At 38.1% G+C, this 22,590-nt stretch overlaps 1 protein-coding gene across 1 annotated transcript; it reads right to left on the reverse strand.

The window, feature by feature from the left end:
- Positions 1 to 228: 228 nt before the first annotated feature.
- AP3M1 (adaptor related protein complex 3 subunit mu 1) lies at positions 229 to 22,255 on the reverse strand. Its single transcript, XM_044239869.1, has 9 exons — positions 22,181 to 22,255; positions 12,313 to 12,588; positions 11,475 to 11,646; positions 8,071 to 8,208; positions 6,605 to 6,690; positions 5,484 to 5,617; positions 4,221 to 4,428; positions 2,835 to 2,979; positions 229 to 2,355 (listed from the first exon to the last, which is right to left on the reverse strand). Exons 2-9 carry the CDS (start codon positions 12,583 to 12,585, stop codon positions 2,255 to 2,257), a joined length of 1,257 nt encoding a protein of 418 aa, XP_044095804.1. The 5' UTR covers positions 12,586 to 12,588; positions 22,181 to 22,255; the 3' UTR covers positions 229 to 2,254.
- Positions 22,256 to 22,590: the final 335 nt, after the last annotated feature.

The raw sequence follows: 22,590 nt of genomic DNA on the forward strand, positions 1-22,590 counted from the left end.
TAACTTTGATCACTTGCTGCTCAGTCTCTGGCCAGAGGGTGATGCTCAGAGAAAGTATCCGTGGCTGTTGACACACTGAGGTGAAGAGAGGAGCACTTGCAAGTGCTTCGCAGCAACCATTACACCTTATGATACAGAACAGAATCCGGTCATGGTTAGCCTGCTGTGACGCTGACGTGTGTCCATCTGAGAACGCTCAATCAATAGTAAAGCTAAAAAATCAACTTGTTGCTTTCACCTTTTTATTGACAGTATAGCCAGATTAGAGAAAGGATTTGCTGGATTCAAATTAATAAATACAATAATTTAATTGTAAAAGGAAACAGCCTACTTAGAAGTTATAGCAGAATTTGCTAGAGACAACGGACTCTTGGCATGTAACCTGCTTTTTTATATATAAGAGAAGGTAGCACAGAAAGAAAACTGGACAGTCCAGATATACCTGGTTGAGATTAGGGATTACGCAGAAAGAAAAGCAAATGTACTGATTGTTCTTTTGAGATAGGACATTAAAAGACATTAAAAATTAAAGCAATCAGACTGGGTAATTAACCTTAGGCAAAGGAAATAAATATTTGGCAACATCTTGCTTTTAGCTGCCAAGCTGATTTGGTTACCCAAGAAATTTCAAATTTGCAAAAAGTGCCATTTCCTATTAGATGAAAGGCAGGCTGGGTACCCTAGGCAGGCAAAGGTAAGAAGGCTGCTGTCTGGTGGGCTCTCTGTAGCAGCAGCGACCACCGGCCCTTGAAAGCAGAATGGGATGAATTTAAGGGCCATTCTTAGCATTACAGGGAAAAGGGAGTTATAAGCCAAGACGGGAGAAGAGAATGGAGTCCGTCATAAGAAGAAAATTAACAGCATAAGCAAGAACAAGTGGGAACCATGAAGAACAAGCACTTGTATCTCTCAGCCTTTTCCATTCTTTGTGTCTAATGAGGCAAAATGACTGGGCAAGGACTTCAAAGCCAGGTAAGCTGAGTGAAAGGATACAACCCTAGACTGACTTCCCAACCAAGATGATGGTTTTGTCAGTGTTACCGAGGATCTTGTTACTGCCTCAATATCATGTACTTCCAAGTACTTTGTCAGTATAGTGGAGACGTTCAAATAACAATTATGACAAGTTTCAGGAAGGAACCTATTGGCCACTGTAGCCTTGGGAAGCACAGACAATGAAAAGAGAGCTCCCCTTGAAGACAAGGGATGCAGATAAATTCAAGACCTTAAGAACAACAATAAAAAAGATAAAAGAGTAAAAAAAAAAAAAAAGTGAAGACAGTGAAACAGGCACATTTTCTTGCTTTTGCTGAAGGAGGGCTTGAGGACTTTAGGCTAACAATGGTTTAAGTGGTGTAGATAATCTTTATAAAACATGAAGGTGGCAAAGTTCACTTCAGTTTTGCTTTGATGTTTAATTTGCTTCAAATTTCAAATGCTTGTGCTTGCAATAACTTCCTAAAAGCAGAAGTAGTGTTCCCTTTTATTGCCTTAATAAAGCATTCGCCCCTTTGATACAAATGATATTGACCATACTATCTAACAGCTGAACTAGTGGCACGAAATGGAGATGGTACTTCCTGCAGCAAGGTCCCTGTAAATCAAAATCTGAGCTTTACGTAAAAATCTTATTTATAAAAAATACAAGACCAAGTACAGTGAGAATGGAGCCTGGAGCCATGGGGCTCCCTGCCTGGGCCAGTGGAAGTGGCTTTTGCTACAGTGCTTGCTTAATGGCACAAGTGAAAAGCTGAATAAGGCAAACACTTGAAGAGGCAGTTTTTTGTAAACTTCTTGGGGTGGGGGTAACTTCCTCTGTTGGGACAGATGCTGATTTGGGACGGCTTAGATCAGGTGTGACGCTGGGCTGCACTTGTGATACATCATATTACAGATGGAGACAGCTCCTGCTGAGATCAGTTCACTTGTTTTAGGGGAGAGGTTATCACTGCAGCTTTCTGCCTTTACTGTTGTTACAATGTGGAGCCTCCAGTTGAGCCCCCCCCCCCCAGAGGCAATCACCTCCAGAATCTTCCTAACTGAAAAGATAAAAAAATAAGCTAAGTCATTCAAAGTTTCCTTAGCTTAGACCTCTTCAGAACCCTACATTGATTACTCAGCAACTTCGTTAGCTGTGTGTAGCTCAACAGGAACTTGGACTAGAATATGGATTCCCACCCACTTGGTACCTAACAGTAATAAACTATAATGACAGTAGGAAAACAAACAGATCTTGAGGAATTTTGGCCTCTTCTCATGTTCTCACTTGGAACTTTCCAGCTTTCGTGACATATTTGACTCCTTTAAATGGCTTATATTTCTCCCCATACATGTCCAAGCGGTTTACTTTTAAGCCTGTGTCAAAAAGAACAGGTAAGGAAAGGAACAAATTATTTTCCTGGCCACAGCAACCAACAATTACTTGTTTAGCAATGAACATTACCCAGTAAATCTGACATTAACCCAGTGTCCCTTCTACCATTTGGAAGCAATCTCCCTTCTACTATTCATGTGTTACAGCACCGTGGGGTGATGTTTTTAGTTTAGATTCCCATGTGGGCCAGGAATGTCTTTGAAGGATAGTCCTTCCTGTGAGTATGAATGACTCCTTCCTTCGTGCTTGGATGAGGAGGGTCTGGTGGAAGAAAGCTGTGTGAAATAAGGAGCTCTGCAAAATCACCGTACCTGAGAGGATGGCCCCACAGCCCAGGGTGGCAGGCAAACAAGCTGTTGTTCTTTCTAAAGAGGGAACGCTCCTACCCTCTGAAGCTCCTGAGAGCTGACCTCAGCAGAACTCAGTTCACTCTTAAACACAAGTCAAAACTTGTACTTACCAGAAATAGCAAGCTGCTGGATCTTGAACTGTATGTTGAGACTTGGATTTTCTTCTGGCTTGGGTGCTCCAGACTGTAAATTTACCAGTCCTTTAAGACTTGGGAGCTTTTGAGGAGTAATTTTTCCCACATCCCATGTTAGTACCTTAAAAAGGCATAAAAAAACAAATATGATCTGAACCATTTGCTAAGCACAAATGTTCAAAGGCACCATAAACTTCTGTACAGAATGAAGTACAGTGTCTTGGAAACAAGAGACCTGGGATCTTCATGGGATTTTACCACAAATCAGTTCTGTGACTCTGAATGGCAAGGGCAGAGAACCAACATTTGTAGAGCATCTACCTACTTTTGGATATAGCACTGCGCTTAGCACTATTTATACGTTATCTCAAAGAGGCCTGTGATGTAGCTTTTGTCTTCTTCTTAAAAAGAAACTTAGGCTCAGTGGTCAAATGACTTGCTCAAGGTCACACAGCTAGTTTAGAGGCAAAGTTGGGATTCGAACCTGATCTGATTTCAAATGTTCTTTCTACTATACCACCTTCACTGTAAGTCTCTGGGCCTCAGTTTACTCTGCTGTAACATGAGAAAATGGAACCTAAATTGGTGTTTTTTAAACTTTTTAGCTTTCTTTGGTCAAGTAAAATCTTTAGTTCAGAATCTCAGTACTAGTCAAGAAAGTGAGACTATTACAGTTGAAAGCCAAGGTGATGGGCCAGGGATCTGGAGCTCTGCCTTCATTTCTCAGCCCTGGGTAATCTCTGGGGAGATTCTTCAAATCCTTAGGACAGGATTTTTAGACAGATGATCTTTAACATTCAATGATTTTATTTAAAAATACGCCTTTTCACTTAGCAGGCAGTTGAAAAGGAGAAAAGCAGAAAGCTGAGAGGAAACCATCTTTTATAATTTCTCTGAAAACCCGTTGCTAGAGGCACATTTATTTTATATGGTGAGAAGCAGCTTTCCTAGCCAGCATCCCCTATGGAAGAGTATGAACAGTGCTTTTAAATTAAAAAGAAAGTTTGTAATGATCATTTACTAAAGAAAATTTAATAATTAAGAAACTACAATACTAACTTCTTATATCCAGATACTGTTTTTCTCTTTCTAAAAAGGTTTTTATATCTTCCTCAGCGAGTATGTCTCTAGATTACCAATGGATGAAGAAAGGCACACTCTGAAGGATAACAGATTGAGTCTTAGTTTTCGGTTCATCTCAGCAGCAGACATGGGATTCCCTCTGCAGCCAGGGGCGAAAGCACAGCTCAGTATGCTCTCCAGGTCTTGTTCGGAACTTTAAACCCTTCCTTCTGCCCTCCCTGCCATCATAAATAAAGACTGCAGAAACATTTGCTCACTCTTGATTAGAGGGAGCTGTACCTTGGTAACTGGATCAAATGTATAGCTGCCTTGTGTTGGCGTCAGGTTCATATTCAGCACAACTTTTGGCATGTGAACTGTTACCGTGATTCCTTCAATAGTTTTCCCCATATTCTGCTTTGGTCCAATCGTAATATCAAATCTCCCGCAAGAACTGTTCTCCTTAAAGCTGATGCTATGTTTCACATACACCGGTATTGCCACTAGACTGAAAAGAGAAAAACAGAACCACAAACATAATTAATGGTGTGAGACAGCTCTTGAGAGAACTGGAAATCTCAGTCCAGAGTATCCTACTCGAACTCTGACTCCACTATAGGGCCATATACCCCCTAGAACTGGAGACTCAGCATGCACTGGTACTTACCAGAGGGTATGAGTACCACCACACGAGGAATCACACAATTTCTGAGCAACAAGTATGCACATTAAGATAGGAATCAAGACAATATAAACTGGGGTGCCCGGGTGGCTCAGTCCTTAAGCATCTGCCTTTGGCTCAGGTCATGATCTCAGGGTCCTGGGATTGAGCCCTGCATTGGGCTCCCTGCTCAGCGGGAAGCCTGCTTCTCCCTCTCCCACTCCCCCTGCTTGTGTTCCCTCTCTCGCTGTGTCTCTGTCAAATAAATAAAAATCTTAAAAAAAAAAAAAAAAAGATAGTATAAACAACTGGGGCAAATAGCCCTCGTTTGAAGAAATTAAGATCCCACAGAAAAGATAATTTTAAATTATCCTAAATAAAATAGTCCCTATGTGGCTAGAGCCAAGAAATAATTCCTCTGCTTTTGAGTCCCATCTGATATTACCCAAATACCTTCTGATATTTTCAAGGGACAAACCATTTACAACCCATAATTCCAATTCATTTAAACCTTAGTACACAAAAGGGTGACCTGAAGCCAGTTAGTTGGGAGATAGCCTAGAGAGCTGGAGCTCCTTCTGTCAGCTCTGAAGTCTACAGAACACAGTAAAATTATGGCATGGGTTCCAGGTTTTGCATAGCTAATGCAAAGTCAAAAATGCTTGCTTGTTCTCAGGTATATGTTTTACTAGTCTCTTTTACTACTACTTTATATTCTCATATTTAAGGTATACTGATTATTTTAGATACGTATTTTCACCAGTTCTTCCTAGGTTTCCTGGTGAGCCATAGCTAATGGGGGCAGTGATGAATTCAAGTATCCAACTGTCAGAATGAAAAAGGTAAGGTGACTACCCATCACAGATACATGATAGCAGATTTCTAGCTGATGCATCACATACTTTTGTGAGCTGACACGATATGATATGAGCCGGAAATTTCCATCTGGAGGAATGAAGGACAAAACTCTTTCAGATTCCCAGCGCTTAAACCGGATGCAGGGGTGGAAGCTGACATCATCTAGAAGCCGTGGGTTCTGCCAGGAAAACAAGAAGGCAATATTCACAGAATGCATGGAATATGGCAACTCTACTTAGATATTTGAGAAATTAAATACTCCCTAAGGATAAAACAGTGATGTTAAGAGTTTGTTACTATGACCACGGTAACATAAACTTAATGGTTTCATAAGGTTTTCAAATATATCTATTTTTTTTTTAAAGATTTATTTGAGAGACAGAAAGAGAGAATGCGTGCGTGAGGGGCAAGGGGGAGAGGGAAAGAGAAAATCCTCAAGCACACTCCCCACCAAGCATGTAGCCTGATGTGAAGCTCGATCCCAGGACCCTGAGATCATGACCTGAGCCAGAATCAAGAACTAGCTGCCTAACTGACTGAGCCACCCAGAAGTCCCACAAATATTTTATATGTGGGACAGGACAAGTTAGCATCAGAACTCTGTTCTCTTTTCTTAGTAGTGTATCATGCTGAGTCTAAAATAATGCAAAAGATCAATGACCTTTCATACCAGCAAAGCAAATAATAATTCAATAAGTGATTTGTGAAAGCCAACCAGCTGTTTAAGCCTCTTCTTACACACTCAAGAGACCTCTCCTCAACCTTCTATAAAGGCCATGCTCATTACCTAAGCCACTGTCTTGGGAAGCTGGCTAAGAATATTTCTGAGATAGGTGGTGCCTGGATGGCTCAGTCAGCTGAGTGGTTGATTTCTGATTTTGGCTCACGTCATGATCTCAGGATTTTGAGATTGAGCCCCACATCAGGCTCTTGGCTCAGCATGGAGTCTGCTTGAGACTCCTTCTTTTTCTCCCTCTACCCTTCCCTCTGCTCACGCTCAAGTGTGCGCTCTTTATCTCTCCCTCTAAATAAATCAATCTTAGAAAATTTCTGAGATAATCCTTATAATCTAAGATACAAACATCTCTCAGTATTTATCATTTCATTTAGTACTTCATATATAGTAGGCATGCAAAGAGCTACGTGACAGGAGAACAAAACTTACCATGAAAGAAAGAGAAAGGTCAGGCATTCCAGATAGCTTAATGCAAGCATCAATGACCCCCTGAATTTCTGCAAAGACTGTAGATCCTGAAGAAAGAAAGAAAGTGATAATGTCACTGGACTCTGAGTCTTTACTAGAGAAATCACTGTATCTGAGGTAATGGAGACACCTTCTGGGTGTCAGACATAATGAAACTTACACATCTACTAACAAGTTAGTGGACAGGGGATCCATTACATTGGTTATGACAGCTTCTTCACTAAGTACCATGGCCCACGCCTAACTTTGGTAGGACTGTGGTAATTCTAAGGAATGTCAAAACTACCTCTTTGTGGAGTCAACCTTGTAAGACTGCTGGATATGAAATTAAAATATTTTGGGGATGCCTGGGTAGCTCAGTCAGTTAAGTCTTGACTCTTGGATTCAGCTCAGATCATGATCTCAGGGTCATGAGATCGAGCCCTGCCTTGGGTTCCATGCTGGGTGTAGAGCCTGCTTAAGATTCTCTCTCTCTCGGGGTGCCTGGTTGGCTCAGTGGGTTAAGCTGCTGCCTTCGGCTCAGGTCATGATCTCAGGGTCCTGGGATCGAGTCCCGCATCGGGCTCTCTGCTCGGCAGGGAGCCTGCTTCCCTTCCTTTCTCTCTGCCTGCCTCTCTGCTTACTTGTGATCTCTCTCTGTCAAATGAATAAATAAAACCTTTAAAAAAAAAAAAAAGATTCTCTCTCTCTCCCTCTGCCTCTGGCCCTCTCCCCCAACTCTTTCCCTCTTAGAAAAAAAAAAAAAGTGTTTGAAGTTAAAATATTTTTTGATGGAATTTAAAAATAAGGAAAATTTCTCATTGAAATAGACTAAGCTGTTAACTTTTAAGAAATAGGAGCCATTATTCCATAATAGTACAGCTATTACTCTGTATGATGGAATTTTATAATGAAAAGGGTACCCACTGAAGAAAAGATACTGGCTATTAATTCGCGATAGCTCATTTTCATACACTAACTAGCTGTATGACCTTAAGCAGATTACTAAACCCTTCTGAGCCTCAGTTTCCTTAGGTATAAAATGTGAGGGTTGGATTAGATGTTTTAATAAAATTTTATGGTTCTAATACAGTACTGCTGTTTTGTCTGGGGTCTTTATTACAAGTACTGCATATACAGTGGTAGCAAAAGTATGGTGCATGGCAGATAAACAATAAATGCTGAAAAAATGGGAAGAGGGAGAGGCATACAGGGTAATAGCTAGTTTAAAGTGAGGCAGCATGAGATCTGATTTACAAAGGTTTGGCAGATCTCAGCTAGTGGTTATGAAAATTATATGTAACCTCTGGGCAAAATAAACAGATTTTTAAGCCATTAGGAAATGAATGCCTTTCTGCTGAAACCACACTACCAAGGGATTTCAATTTTCTATTCAGCATATGTCAGCTCAACTGTTTTCCCAAATAAGACCACATGCACGCAATTACCTGATTTATCTATAATTGCATCTATTTCTTCAACGACATCAAAATAGGCTTCATTGTTTGTGTACTTTACCCCAGCCCGGCGCCATGGGATGTTGGACAGCTGCCCAGTGGGGAGTGTGTCCCCAACATTACTACTGCCTAGAAAGCCGGAAAAAGAGAAAGCAAAGGTAATGCATAAAATGGTGATCTGGAAAGCTATAAACAGGGGTGCCTGGCTGGCTCAGTTGGTAGAGTGTGTGACCCTTGACCTGTGGATCATGAGTTTTAGCCCCACATTGGATGTATAGTTCACTTCAAAAATGAAAAAAGAAAAGCAATTAACAGGAAAAAAAAAAGAATACTATAGCTGCTTCTTTAATGTCTGGGTTTTTCTTCATTGAAGTTGTGGACAGTTTCCAGAACTGTTGGGAGATATAGCCTATTTCTAGAAAAGAGAAATAGGCCACGTGGTCCTCTATGTGCCAAACCAGGTTAAATTCATTTACTTATCTTTTGCTTCCTGTGTGTTAACAGTAACCTAACCTAATTCCAGTGGCTCAACAACAAATCTCGTCCTGCTGCCACTGATGAAGAAAAGAGGCTAGTTGTTTTAAAACCTGCCGATAAAATGTCTCCACTGAGAATACAGAGTGCTAAGTAGGCCCTTTGGTATTCAGCTTAAATTCTACATGACATGCTGCCAAGCAGGCCTCAGCGGAGTAAATGGATGAAGAACACACTCTGGCCTTTTCCCATTTTAAGGTCAGCACACCCATATGGCTGCAATATGGCTAATGTTTAATATCTGGCTAATTTACTGGTAAACTGACATACGTCTGAAAATCAGTCTGGTTGTCCAAAACATAACCTTGAGCTGTGACATATTTAACATTTTGGTTAATTTACATTTCCAACTCAAAAGTAGTACATGCTCAAAAAAGTAGTACATAACACATGGAAAGTCCAGAAAAGGGGCTAAAAAGAATCTAGCTTCCTATTACCAAAATACAACTACCATTAACATTTTGGTATATTTCTTTAAACATTTCCCTCATAAATAAGTTGCACTTATTTTTTTCGATTTTGGTAAGTATGCTTTTTTTCCAACTGCACCTTAAAATAGAGTTGCAATCATACTGTATATATAACTTTATAGTCTAATTATGATGGTGTTTGTTTCTCCAAACATTTAGCTTCCCAGAATTTTCTAAAAGCACTGCTTTCACCTTCCTGTTCAAACTTACAATGTTTCCACACTGACTTTATGATAAAAACTAAATATTTAGCTGACTATTCAAGAACTTCCTCAACTTAACTCTTAAGTTTTAGATCTCAATATTCAGCTAAAAAAACAGCTCTGTTCCTGCTAAATGAATTCATACAAATCAACGTTTTTCATTTTGTATGTGTTTTTTCTCATATAACTCCATCTACAAAATGCTGTTATTCCTCCCGCTCTCCCTAAATTCTGCTGATTCTCTAGGGCCCTGCACTTGGGCCAAGCACCCCAATTCATTTACTGAACCATTCTCTTTAATTCCATAATGCACTGCCTTAATAACCTATATACTTTCATTCTGTACTTTAGTAACTATGAAATACATGTTTATTTTAGAAATTAGAAAGTATAAAACAAAAAAAAATTAGAAAGTATAGAAGCAAAAAAAAAAAAGTTCCTTCCTACGTAAGGAACTATATGTAGTTCCTTAGCTGGAGGTGGTCATTATTGAAAACATCTTAGAACTTTTTTGTCTGTATGAATGTTTATGTGTAATTAAGAGAAATTTTTATAGTTTTGTAGAGTTTTTGGTAAATATTATTTTTTTTCCACTTAGTACTATATTATGTGTACTTTCCAGTGGCACTGTATTGTTCATAAAGTATGGAATTGCCTTTTATAATCTTATATTATTTACATACTTTAATTTTTCCCCCCAATCTCCCATCCAGAGTGTAACTTTTAGGCACATACACTCCATCTCATCTTTCCTTGAATTCTCCCAGTGCTCAGCCTTATATGGAAGATGAATAACGCTTTATCATAGGCCTCTCTTGCCCTATTTTAAGGTCAACTATACTTGGGAGAGGGGTTTAAAATGGTAGAAAGTGTAGCTGGTGTGGCATGTAACATCTGACAGTAATCTTTCTCTAGAAGACTTCAATACTCTCAAAAAATATTGTCATCTGGACGTACCTATTTCTAGCTATACTCAAAAAACAAACAAAAATTAGAAACTTGTAACACAAGTACAAGGCCCACAATGCATGAAATCTCACAAATAGATTAATTTCCTATCTCTTTTTGGCTTAATAAATCTTCTACGTGTATAAAAGAAAGACTTGGAGGAGACAATATGTCCTCTGTGGTAGAGAGTCTTAAATTTTCTATTTCCTAGTAATTTGGGGGTAGCAACCGTTTTATACTGGGTAGCCAGTTTTATAATGCTATTTATTAATTTTTACTTTTCTCCCAGCTTGTATTGAGAGACCACTGACATATAACATGGGGTTAAGTTTAAGGTGTACAACACGTTGATTTGATACACTTTATATACTATAATGATTACTGAGTATAGTGTTAGTTAACATCTTCATTGCATTACATAAACTAATACTATTTTTTTTAAAAAAGATTATTTATTTATTTATTTGTCATAGAGAGAGAAGCGAAAGCAAGCACAGGCAGAGAGGCAGGCAGAGGCAGAGGGAGAAGCAGGCTCCCCGCCAAGCAAGGAGCCCGATGTGGGACTCGATCCCAGGACGCTGGGATCATGACCTGAGCCGAAGGCAGCCGCTTAACCCACTGAGCCACCCAGGCGTCCCAAACTAATACTAATTTAAATAGTAAAATGGCGGGCGCCTGGGTGGCACAGTGGGTTAAGCAGCTGCCTTCGGCTCAGGTCATGATCTCGAGGTCTTGGGATCAAGTCCCGCATCGGGCTCTCTGCTAAGCAGGGAGCCTGCTTCCTCCTCTCTCTCTCTGCCTGCCTCTCTGCCTACTTGTGATCTCTCTCTGTCAAATAAATAAATAAAATCTTTAAAAAAAATAAATAAATAGTAAAATGGCAGTCTATAAATAGATTAGATGTTCTAAGTAGCCTTGCATATAGGCTTCCCTTTTATAGCTTCACTATATTGGCTTCCTTAGGATTAGCAGGGAAAATTTATTCAGTCATATTATTTAGTGTTAAGTAATAGTGATAATGTTTTTGTGGTCTTTAATAAAAGAGTAATAATCAAGTTTTTATTTATCATTTAAGATCTAGTTTCCTCATGAAAAGAAATACACATTCATTTTAACAATAGCACTAACTTTAATTCTGACCAAATTGGACTACCTTAGTATCTGCAAGATCATAAGCAACAAGGAGTTGTTTATAAAGTTTTAATTGCTCAGTTCCGAATGCAGCATGTTTTCACCTTACCTGTAATAGAGTTGACGACAGAACGGAGAATTGTTGGTGGTTTAATCAGTTCTTTCAAAATATTAGACTCAGTAGCCAGTGGAAATCCATTGTCTAACATTTCTTCCAAGAGCTCATATACAATGACCACATTATCCTTAATTGCAGCTTCCGAACACTCACCAAAGTAGTCCTTAACAAAATGTACATAATATTGCAAAATGGAACGCATGGAGAAAGGCTTTCTAAACACTCTGTTCAGAAGGATAAACTTACAGAGGCATAATTCACTGATTAAGATCTTGAAAATATGTCAGAGTGAAAAAAAACTCTATAGTTCTAGTCCTCAATATTTTCTCAATATTTTTAGACTGAACTGAATTCCTATTATATATTAATCCAGAGAGGACTTTGAAACATTAAACTAGGATGTGAACTATAAACTTAATTTGCCCTGATTAGATACCCCACAAAACACAGGTATATTTTCAATTATTTGGTATACTTAGCAAGATAATAAAATGTAAATATTAGAAGATTACATAACCAATAAAAATCCTGGGACCATTCAAGAACTGTATGTAGAGGGCTTTACAGTTTCCTGATGACATAATCTGTAATACATATAAATATGGTTTCTATGACCATGAGATTACCGGGTTCTACTGAAACAGTGAATGGAGTAGCCATGTGCACTGCTGTGTACCCTACAAAAAAAGGGTTCATGAATTTATGCTTAGTTGAAAAGAAGAGAGACCGAAGACACATCAAAAGCTGGATAATTAAAGAATAAGATTAGGTGTCCCACCCCCAACTAACTTGAGTAATTTAAGTTCAAAAGAGTTGATGAATAACCAACCTGAAAAGTGTCGGCAACTCGATGTAGGAACTCAATTACAAAGAGAGGGGGCACTTCAGTCTGTATGACAGACACAAAGAAGAGTTTGTCCCTGTATATACTGATGAGGTAGTGATGAGGTGTTGAAATGACAGGTGGTACATTTTCAACATCAGCAGCTTTCTCTTGAGCTTCAAAGAAATAATCACAGACCGACTGGCTCACAACACTCTTCCAGTGCTTCTCCAGAAATATGTCACCGGAACAGTTTATGAGAAATAGACTGTGGATCATTTTCTGGGGGGAAAAAAGTTTAAATTTAGTGTACATCAAAAAGTATCCTTGTATTATTCTGACACCAAAACCAGAGAAAGGCGTCAGAAGAAACTATAGACCAATATCACTTAAGAATAGCTATAAAAATCCTTGACAAAATACTAACAAACTGAATCCACACTATATAAAGATTATACACCAATGGGATTTATTCCAAGAATGGAAGATTGGTTCAACATATGAAAATCAATCAATATAACATACAATCTACACAAAAGACAAAATAATGATTTCAAAACATGCAGGAAAATCATTTGATAAAATCTAGCACCTGTTTACAAGAAAAACAAACTAGAAAAAGAAATATTCTAACCTCAAGAGAACAGAGCATCTGTGAAAATCCCATAACTAACATCATATTTAATGACTACAGATTAAAAGCTTTCCCCTTAATATCACGAATAAACAATGGTGTTCACTCTCCTCATTTTTATTCAGTATAGTACTAGAGATTCTAGCCAGGGCAATCAGGCAAGAAAATGAGACAAAAGGCTTCTAAAATGGAAAGGAAGAAATAAAACTACCTCAATTTGCAGATGTTAAAATCTTGTCTATGTAAAGTCCTATGGAACAACACACACACACACACACACACACACACACATGCTCACATGCACAAAATCATAGCTAATAAACAGATTCAGCAAGGTTGCAGGATACAAGATTAATACTTTTAAAAACCAATGGTATTTCTACACATTAGCAATAAATAATCTGAAAATGAAATTGAGAAAACAATTCCAATTACAAGAGCAACAAGAAGATCAAAATATTTAGGACTAAATTTAACACAAGAGCAAGTACATTGAATAGTATTAGAGCATCATTAATATAGAACAGTACAGAGCACTATTAGTATACATTGAGTAGTAGAGAACATCACTGCAAGAAATGAGAAATTAAAAGTATCTAAAACATGGGAAGACATTTCACATTCATGGATTAGAAAACAATATCATTAAGACAGCAATATCCTCCAAATTGGCTTAAGAGTTAATGTAATCCCTACTATAAGGCCAGCTGCCCTTTTTTTTTTTTTTTTTGTGGATACTAACAGGATGGTCCTAAAATTCATATGGAAATGAAAGATACCAAGGATAGCCACAACAATCTTGAAGAAAAATCTGGAGGATTCATACTCCCAGATTTCAAAACCTGCTACTACAAATGTACTATGTGATACTGGCAGAACAGTCATACAGATCAATGGAATAGAATGGAGAATTCTGAAATTAACCTTTATATATATATGGTAATTGATTTTTGATAAAATTACCAAGACCATTCAGTGGGAGAGAGAATAGTCTTTCAGCAAATGGTGCTGGGACAACTAGATTCCCACATGCAAAAAAATGAATGTGGACCTCTACTTATGTCATATACAAAAATTATCTCAAGATGTATCAAGGCCTAAATATAGGAGCTGAAACTATTAAAAACTCTTAGAAAAAAGGTATCTATTAAGTCCTTATGACTTTGGATTAGATAATTTTTTAAGATGACACCAAAAGCACAAGCAACAAAAGAAGAAACAGATAACCTGTATCAGAATTTAAAACTTTTGTATTCTGAAGGGCATTATCAAGAAAATAAAAAGACTCCCACAGAATGAGAGAATAATTGAAAACACATATTTTATAATGGACTATTATCCAAAATATAAAGAGAACACTTAATAAAAGGACAACACAATACCAAAAAAAAAAAAAAAAGGGCAAAGAATTTCAAAACATTATTCCAAAGAAGATTTACACACAAATGATCAATAAGCACAAGGAAAGGTGCTCAACATCTTTTCAAATGTAAATCAAAATCTCAATGGGGGTAACATTTCATATCCATTAGGCTAGATCTAATTAATATATGTGCTGCTGAAGCGAGCACAGGCTAGATATAATTAAGATGCAGACAATAACAAGTACTGACAAGAATGTGGAGAAGCTAGAACCCTCATACATTGTTGACAGAAATGTAAAATGGTACAGACGCTGTGGAAAACAGTGAGTTCTTTCAAAAAGTTAAAGGTAAGAGTTACCAAATGACTCAGCAATTCTACTCCTAGGTATAAAACTAAGAGAACTGGAAATGCGTATCCATACAAAAACTTGTATATAAACGTTCCAAGCAGCATTACTCAGAATAGTCAAAAAGTGGAGACAACTCAAATGTCTATCAACTGAAGAATGGGTAAATAATTTTCTAACAATGGAAGATTATTCAGCCATAAAAAGGAATGAACCATGAAAACATTATGCTTGGTAAAAGAAGCCAGACACAAAATGTCACATATTGTATGATTTCATTTTATAAAATGTCCAGAATAAGCAAATCTACAGAGACAGAAATTAGGTTAGTTAGTAGTTGCCAGGGGTTGGGTGGGAGGGAAGAATGTGGAGTTAGTGGTTATGGGTTAGTTAGTGGTTATGGGTTTGCCATTTCTTTTTAAGGTGATAAACATCTGGAATTAGAGATAATGATTATGCAACTTTGTGAATATACTAAAAATATACTAAAAACTACTAAACGGTATGCTTTAAAATGATGAGTTCCATAGCATGTGAATTATATTTTGCTTAAAAATATTCTTAATAACTGTGACACATGAATCTACTTCCAGGTGGATTAAACATAAATGTGTACAACTGTGCACCAAAAACATGTGTAAAAATATACTGTTATAGTGAAAACCTGGAACTCAGATATTTATTAACAGTACAATAGAAAAATAAACTATAGTGTACTATGAAAATGAATTATTATACAGCAATGAAAACAAGGTACTGCTACATGAAGCAAATATGGACGAAACTTACAAACACAATATTGAACAAACAAAACCAAATATAAAATGATAATACAGTATGATTCTATTTATATGACATTCTAGAACAGACAAAACTAATCTATGGTTTGAGAAATCAAATGCTATCTTTTATGGAGAGTGGGGACAGTGACTAAGAGAGGCATGGGGGATATTTACCAAGGTGCTTGTAATGTTTTATTTCTTGATCAAGATGATAGTTACAAGTTGTATTCATTTTGTGATAATTCACTGGGTTTTACATTGTGACATGTAATTTTTTGAGTGTTAACTACATTTCAAATAAAAACTTTATTATCCTTGCAAATGGGGGACAGTAAAAAACTATTTAATTACCTTAAGGTGTTCCCTTCTTTTATGTAGATAAAGGTGTTTAGCCTAGTGGTCCAGTAATTCAAAATTATGTATTGTGTAAGTATAGTCCAACTGTAAAACATTTAAAATGAATACATACAGCTTCTCTGATGAAGATAAATCCCAAAGAGGAAAGGAAGACTTTACAGAATGGATTCATTCAGTTCATAAAATAATGACACCAACCTGACCAGTTTTTTTGAGAGCAAGTAATTTATTTTATGAAAGCAGCTGACATTTAAGGACTATCTGGTGATGATTTCCCCTTCCTGGTTGGCACATGTTCAGAAATTTTTACATAAATTATTTAATTACTAAGTAATTACTAATTACTAATATGTATTTTAGTAATTACTGTATTAATAACTATGAATGCCGTTAACATTTTTACGTTCTTGTTCATTAGAAACAAACAATGTTTCTTTGTTCAAAGCCATCTCTATTGAGCCAAGCAATCACTGTGTGTTGGCAGCAATAAACCCTTAGGCTTTGGACCTACTAAATTTTTCTAGATTAATACTGAAACTTGTTAAATTTTTCTTCTTTATCTAGTCAGATGCTTTAACAGGTTTGCTTTGTGTCAGCCTTATATTTCTATTTGAGTGTTAAGTAGTGTCACTAGAATACAGACTTGTATAAAGCTACTGACTTTAACTATAACCTCTGTTGATACACTTAAAAAAAAAACAGGAATATCCAATGATAAGATCTGCAACTAAATTTATATTATAACACATTTTCTTAAAATAAAATCTCATCTAAAATATGAAGTATAGCTGAAAGGAGAACACTGTAACCTACTCAGAGACTCAGATTTGAGAGTGCCAAGTGAGCCAGCTATGGAATATGGTATTCTTTACAAAATTAAATTTTTAGCTCTATTCCAAATTTTTTATTCATTAAGAATAAATAAATTAATAATATCTAAAAGATACTGAGTACTTACTGTGGGCCAGGCACTATGCTAGGCACTTCCCTACATTATCTCACTGAATCTTCACGACTCGATGTTATAAATATTGCGCTTACCCCCGTTTTACAGATAAGATCATGAAGGCTTAGAAATGTTAAATCAGATCACACAATAAGTATAAGAGCTAGGGTTCAAACCCAGGTCTGGGTGAATCTTGGGCTCCTGGAGACTAATTATAAGTACATACATAATTATTAGGAACATACTCTAATGCTGCACTGTGCAACAGAATTTCCTGCAGTGATGGATATGTCTTGTATCTTCTCTGTCCAATATAGTATCCACTAGTCATAGGTGGCCACTGAACACTTGACATATGGCTAATGCAATGGATGTACTGAAGTTTTAATTTTCACTAATTTAAATGTATATAACTACATGTAGCTGGTGGTTACCATATAGGACTGAGCAACAAATATGCTCTTTGAGTTTATAATTTAAGAAGATCTGACGGATGGGCTTCTTAATGTAGTTAGAAGCCAAAATGTGTTCTAATAAATTATTTAGAGCAGACATTATATTTAAAAGAGCTGACATAAGTTATCTTCTTAAATCATTCATCCTATAGAAGGTATAGTTCGTATGGATCTGTGGAACTTTGCTGCCACAGTATTCCCTAGAAGAGCTGCTTGTTCTTGCAGCAAGTTCTTGGAGCAAGTGACTTCACAGTTCCTTTATTTTGGAGGCCAGTTTCCTATTCATCCTCTTAAACTGGTGAAAAATTCTTTCCAGGAAGTTTGCACCAAAGTTGTTTTTGTTGGCAACAGTTCTAATCTCTGAAGAATACAGCAAGTTACCCGCCATCTGGATTTGCTTCCTTAAGGCTCAGATGAAAGCACAAACACGTGTAGCTCTCAACAGTGTTTAGCTTTAAAACCCACCTTACCCTTCTATTGTGAGATAAGAGAGCTTATTTCTTCTATTCCTTTATGATCAAGAGCCTAATGCATATAACAATCAAATAAATGTCACATGTGGCAGTGTAAATTAACCTGTTTCTTTAGTTGCTTATCCTTTTAATAGCTGCAGTTACTCCTTTCATCATTCTAATAAATGTACCGGGAAAGCTGCATACTCACTGCAACCACAACCATCTTGTTGTTTTTAGTGACTTTTGAATCAGAAAACAGAATGCTACCAGCTTATGTTAAAGCCATGTGAGAAAGTTCCATCAGAACTTTGCATCTTAAATATTTCATAAATCCTTCCTACCCAATGTTCAATAGTCAACCTGATGATTCATAAACAAAGCAATTATAGTACAAATGGTCCCTGACTTACAATTTGACTTAAGACTTTTCTACTTTATAATTGTGCAAAAGTGATATGCATCCATTAGAATCCACACATTCAACTTCGAACTTTGATTTTTCTGGGAGAATGACACAATACTCTTGAGATGCTGGGCAGAGGCTGCAAGATTCAACTCCCAGTCAGCCACCTGATCACCAGAGTAAACAACAAATACATTTGCAAACCATTCTGTTCTTCACTTCAGTTTTCAACAAATTACCCAAGATATTCAACACTTAACTATAAAATAAACTTTGTGTTATGTAGTTTTGCTGAACTATGGGCTAATGTTAAGTGTCCTGAGTGCAATTTAAGGTAGGCTAAGCTAAGAGGCTCAGTAGGTCTAGGTCTATTAAATGCATCTTTGACTTACAGTATTTTCAGGACATAACCTCAGCATAAGTCGAGGAAGACCACTAGTCAAAATGTCCTTGGAATAATGTCTCAAAAAGAAAATGTATTCCTTTTACATAAAACAGAACAGAGGCATAGAAGGAAGGGCCGATAGGCAAGGTAAGAGAATGAGACCAGGGAAGAATCTAGCTTCTCTGATTCTCAGGCAGTATTTTGACCATTTATTCATTCAACAAGTAGTTTTATGTTTTATATATGGTAAGTAATAGGGATAGAAAGGTGAACAAAGTCTCTGAACTCAGACAGTTTAAAGTTCACCAAAGAAGGCAAACAACTTAATACAGTAAGAAGGAATTCCTACGATGGGGGAAATACAGTGTCCTTCAAAATTCCACAAATCTTTGAGGTGAGAAAGAACACAAGTAAAAAAATCCAGTATAAATTTAGCAATTTTAGGAGGTGAAGGGAAGTGGCGAGATGAGCCTGGGAAGGAGATAAGTGGAGATTGGTTGACTTAATTCTCAGTGCAGTTTTTCATGGTTTTAAGCAGGATTCTAAGCAGGGAACTCATGAAATCTGATTTACAGTTTTAAGAGAAATTGTACTGTGGAAATTGAATAACAGGACACCAGTTCAGAGATAAATTATGGTAATGGCCTGGACTACAGTATTGGCAGTAGGAATGGATAAAATAAAAAGATAAGAGAAATGTTTAGGCTTGAGCAGATTAGGTGGATTTGGGGAGAAGAGAGGAAAAATAAGGCACTTAGCTCTGGGTCCTGTATATTGACCCAATTCTGGATATATTTGACCCAAATGGATATATTCAAAAGACTATTAGATATGTAGGTCTAGTGCTACAAAGAGAAGCTGAGTTGGAGACACACTAAGGAGTAAACATGACTTTTTGTTAATGGGAATTATAGCTACAAGGAGAAAAAAAACTACAAAGAGAGAATGTACATACTAAGAAGACAGCTATGGAAAGAACTCCAACACCCGAAGAACAAGTGGGTTAAGGAAGTAGGCCTTAAAAAAAAAGCAGGGAATATGTGGCCAAAGAGCAATAAAAAAGGATGGGGGGGGGTAACGATTTTTAGTAACCAACGTGTGTTAACGTGTTTCCAGAAGAATGGAATACTAAACATTTTAAATGGCACAAAGAGGTCAAGCTACAAGAAGAACTGAACAAAAAAGAAAGAAAAAAAAAAGAACTGAAAATGTCTGTTTTTTGTTTTGTTTTTTAAATTAACTGCTGAGGGCTTTTTCGGACTCCCCTTCAATCATATCCTCCCCCATAAGGTTTTAATATTACATAATATATATCTGTACATCTCCTTATGCACTATATATATATACTGTTTTATAAATAAAGATTATGATTTTTTCTTTTTTTGCACCTCACGAAGCAATTTTTGTCCCTATTGAGAATTTATGATTTAACACATAGAGGACATTGGTGATCTTAGCAAAGGTACTTTTAGTGATAGTTCAGTAGAATGCAGGAACAACACAGGCTGAAATGGGCTAAGAAATAAATAACAAAAAGTGGGAAAATCAGAGATAAGAGAGTAGATGATACATTCAAGAACTCTAGCTGTGAAGAGCATGAAAAGACATGAAAATAAATGGGAGTATTTCACGCAGTTAAGGAAGAATATTTCTTTCTTTCTTTTTTTTTTTTTTAAAGATTTTTATTTATTTATTTGATAGACAGAGATCACAAGTAGGCAGAGAGAGAGGGGGAAGCAGGCTCCCCGCTGAGCAGAGAGCCCGATGTGGGGCTCGATCCCAGGACCCTGAGATCATGACCTGAGCCGAAAGCAGAGGCCTAAACCACTGAGCCACCCAGGCGCCCCAAGGAAGAATATTTCTAATTGCTGAAGGAAAGGTGTGAGTAGAAGGGGAAAGGTAGATAATGTAGGAGAGGAAATAATTTAAAAAAAAAAGAAGATACTGATAGGGTAAGCAAGGATGGTACTGGGAGACTAGATGAAAGGATATGCCTTCCTTAGTAAGGGACACTTTTTTTCCTTTTTATTTTTTAGATTTTATTTATTTATTTGAGAGGGAGGGAGTGTGAGAGAGCACAAGCGGGGGAGAGGGAGAGGGAGAGGAGTGGGGAAGAGGAAGAAACGGGGGTGGGGGGCTCTGTGCCAGGACCCTGGGATGATGACTCGGGCTGAAGGCAGCCACTTAACTGACTGAGCCACCCAGGTACCCCTGGACACTTTTCCTCTTTAAACTGGAAGGGAAGAAGGTTTGTACATTTGGTTGTAGGAAGATGATTGCTTCTAATTTCTCTGTGTAACAGGTGAGATCATTTGTAGAGGAAGAGGGAATTCCTCTTCTCTATAAAAGCCATTTGCCACTCATGCATTGAAATAATTATTGGGCTGCTTAAAAAATATCTATTCTGCAGGGAACTCCAATAGCATATTACGGCGAATGTTTAGAAATATTGTAAAAATCCCAAGATTTAGTAAGAAAAACTAACCTTACTACAAAGAGAGCTTCCCTACCAAAGACATGTAAATTTCAGGTAATTCCTCATTCACCTCATTCCCCAGCTTTTCCTATGGTCTCATTTGAAAGTGTTCTCCTTTCTCTCCAAAACTAATCCTTCCATTTGTAATTTTGACCCGACTCCATTCTCTCTCTTCTTGCATCTTATCTCCACTTTCTTGAATCTTTAATCTTACACATTGGTTACTAGCTTTCTGTCCCAAAACACAATGCGCCTTATATTCTTTAAAAAAAACCCGATCCTCTTAGGGACTTGACATCCCCAATAATCTTTTGCTTCCTGCTCCAAATGATGAAGGATTAGGTTACACCTGCAGTTTCTCCTACCAGTTACTAACTGCATTAAAGCCTATTGGCCTAACGACTTCCTAATTCTCAAATCCAGCTTCCTAGCCTCAGACTTCAACTTGCTCCTTTGGCCCTTGCAGCATTTCATGTCATTATTAACTTTCCCCAAACCAAACCAAAACAAATACTTCTTACCTTATTACGTGAAATATCACTTGATTTGGTTATTACCTTGAAAGTTTCTTTTCAGCTTACTTCCCAGCCTTCCCCCCCGACCCCCCTTATAATCTTTCTACCATCCACACCTAAGCCACGGTTTCGAACTGGATATATCCCAAGTTCCACAAAATTCCTCTTCCTTATGTAAGGTCTCCTAATTTTAATGGCACCACCTTCTTAATCATATAGGCTATAAACTTCAACTTCGGGCACAATCCAAATCCAACAAATCCAACCGGCCACAGAGCTCTTCACTTTTCCATACTCCGTTTAGATTCCTGTCACCTTTCCTGAAGAACTGCAACATTCTCCTCACGGTATTCCCTACCCCAAGCTCATTCAGGTGCCACCCTCTAACAGGACATCTGTTCAGGTTAGTTAGGCTAGGTTTTGTCTTCCAAATCAGAAGCCTGGAGCTGACGTCCAAGTTGTTGGAACTCCAGCTCACCGTGGGTGACAAGACCTATTTCCCGCGCCGAAGCACGGAGAGGGACCCCAATAAATCTGAACCTCTTGGGCCTGGGACCCGAGAAGGCCAGGCTGCAGGTGCACCTCTCCCTTCCGGCCCTGCCGGCAAGAAAGCCCGGAAGGCCGAGAGAGAGGCGCGGTCAGCATCGGAGACTCTCCCGCAGCTCAGACTAAAGTCTGCAGCCCCAGCTATTCAGCCTGCTCCCCAGTTTTCGAGCTGTTCCCTGTCAGCCGTCTCCCCACCTCCCCACACTCACCCCGACACCTGGGCCAGCCACTGATTCGGCGCCAGGTCCACTCCGGACCCTGGCGGAGGCAGCTGAGAAGGCCGCGAGGACCCCGCAGCTGGGTTGCCCAAATAGATTGCCTGCCTAACAGCTTCAAACAAACCGACTGGGGCTACAGTACTGTAAAGATTAAATAAGCGGGAAGACATTGTATGAGAAGAAAGATGTCTCGTGAGGTTTGGGATCTAAATCTTTTAGATCACCCAGAACCTAGAAAAAAGGGAGGTTTCGCACTATGTGGACTCAGGCGCTCGTACGCAGCCTAACTCAGTCTGGGGTCCCACTATTGCCGGGTGGGCGGGGCCAGAGAGGGGCTGGGCCAATGGCTGTGGAAGGGAGAGACGCCGTGTGGAAAGAGTCAAGAGAGGCGGGGTTCGGGG

This window comes from Neovison vison, chromosome 2 (assembly GCF_020171115.1).
Source record: "Neovison vison isolate M4711 chromosome 2, ASM_NN_V1, whole genome shotgun sequence".
NCBI classification, from domain to species: domain Eukaryota; kingdom Metazoa; phylum Chordata; class Mammalia; order Carnivora; family Mustelidae; genus Neogale; species Neogale vison.

Bases quoted from the DNA above. Each gene is read 5' to 3' on its own strand.
- AP3M1 (XM_044239869.1), bottom strand. From the start codon at position 12,585: ATGATCCACAGTCTATTTCTCATAAACTGTTCCGGTGACATATTTCTG. The intron at 5,618-6,604 runs GTAAGTTTTGTT...TTTTCCTGGCAG, and splicing joins ACCTTTCTCTTTCTTTCATG to AACCCACGGCTTCTAGATGA. The intron at 2,356-2,834 runs GTAAGTACAAGT...TTTTTGACACAG, and splicing joins CCAGCAGCTTGCTATTTCTG to GCTTAAAAGTAAACCGCTTG.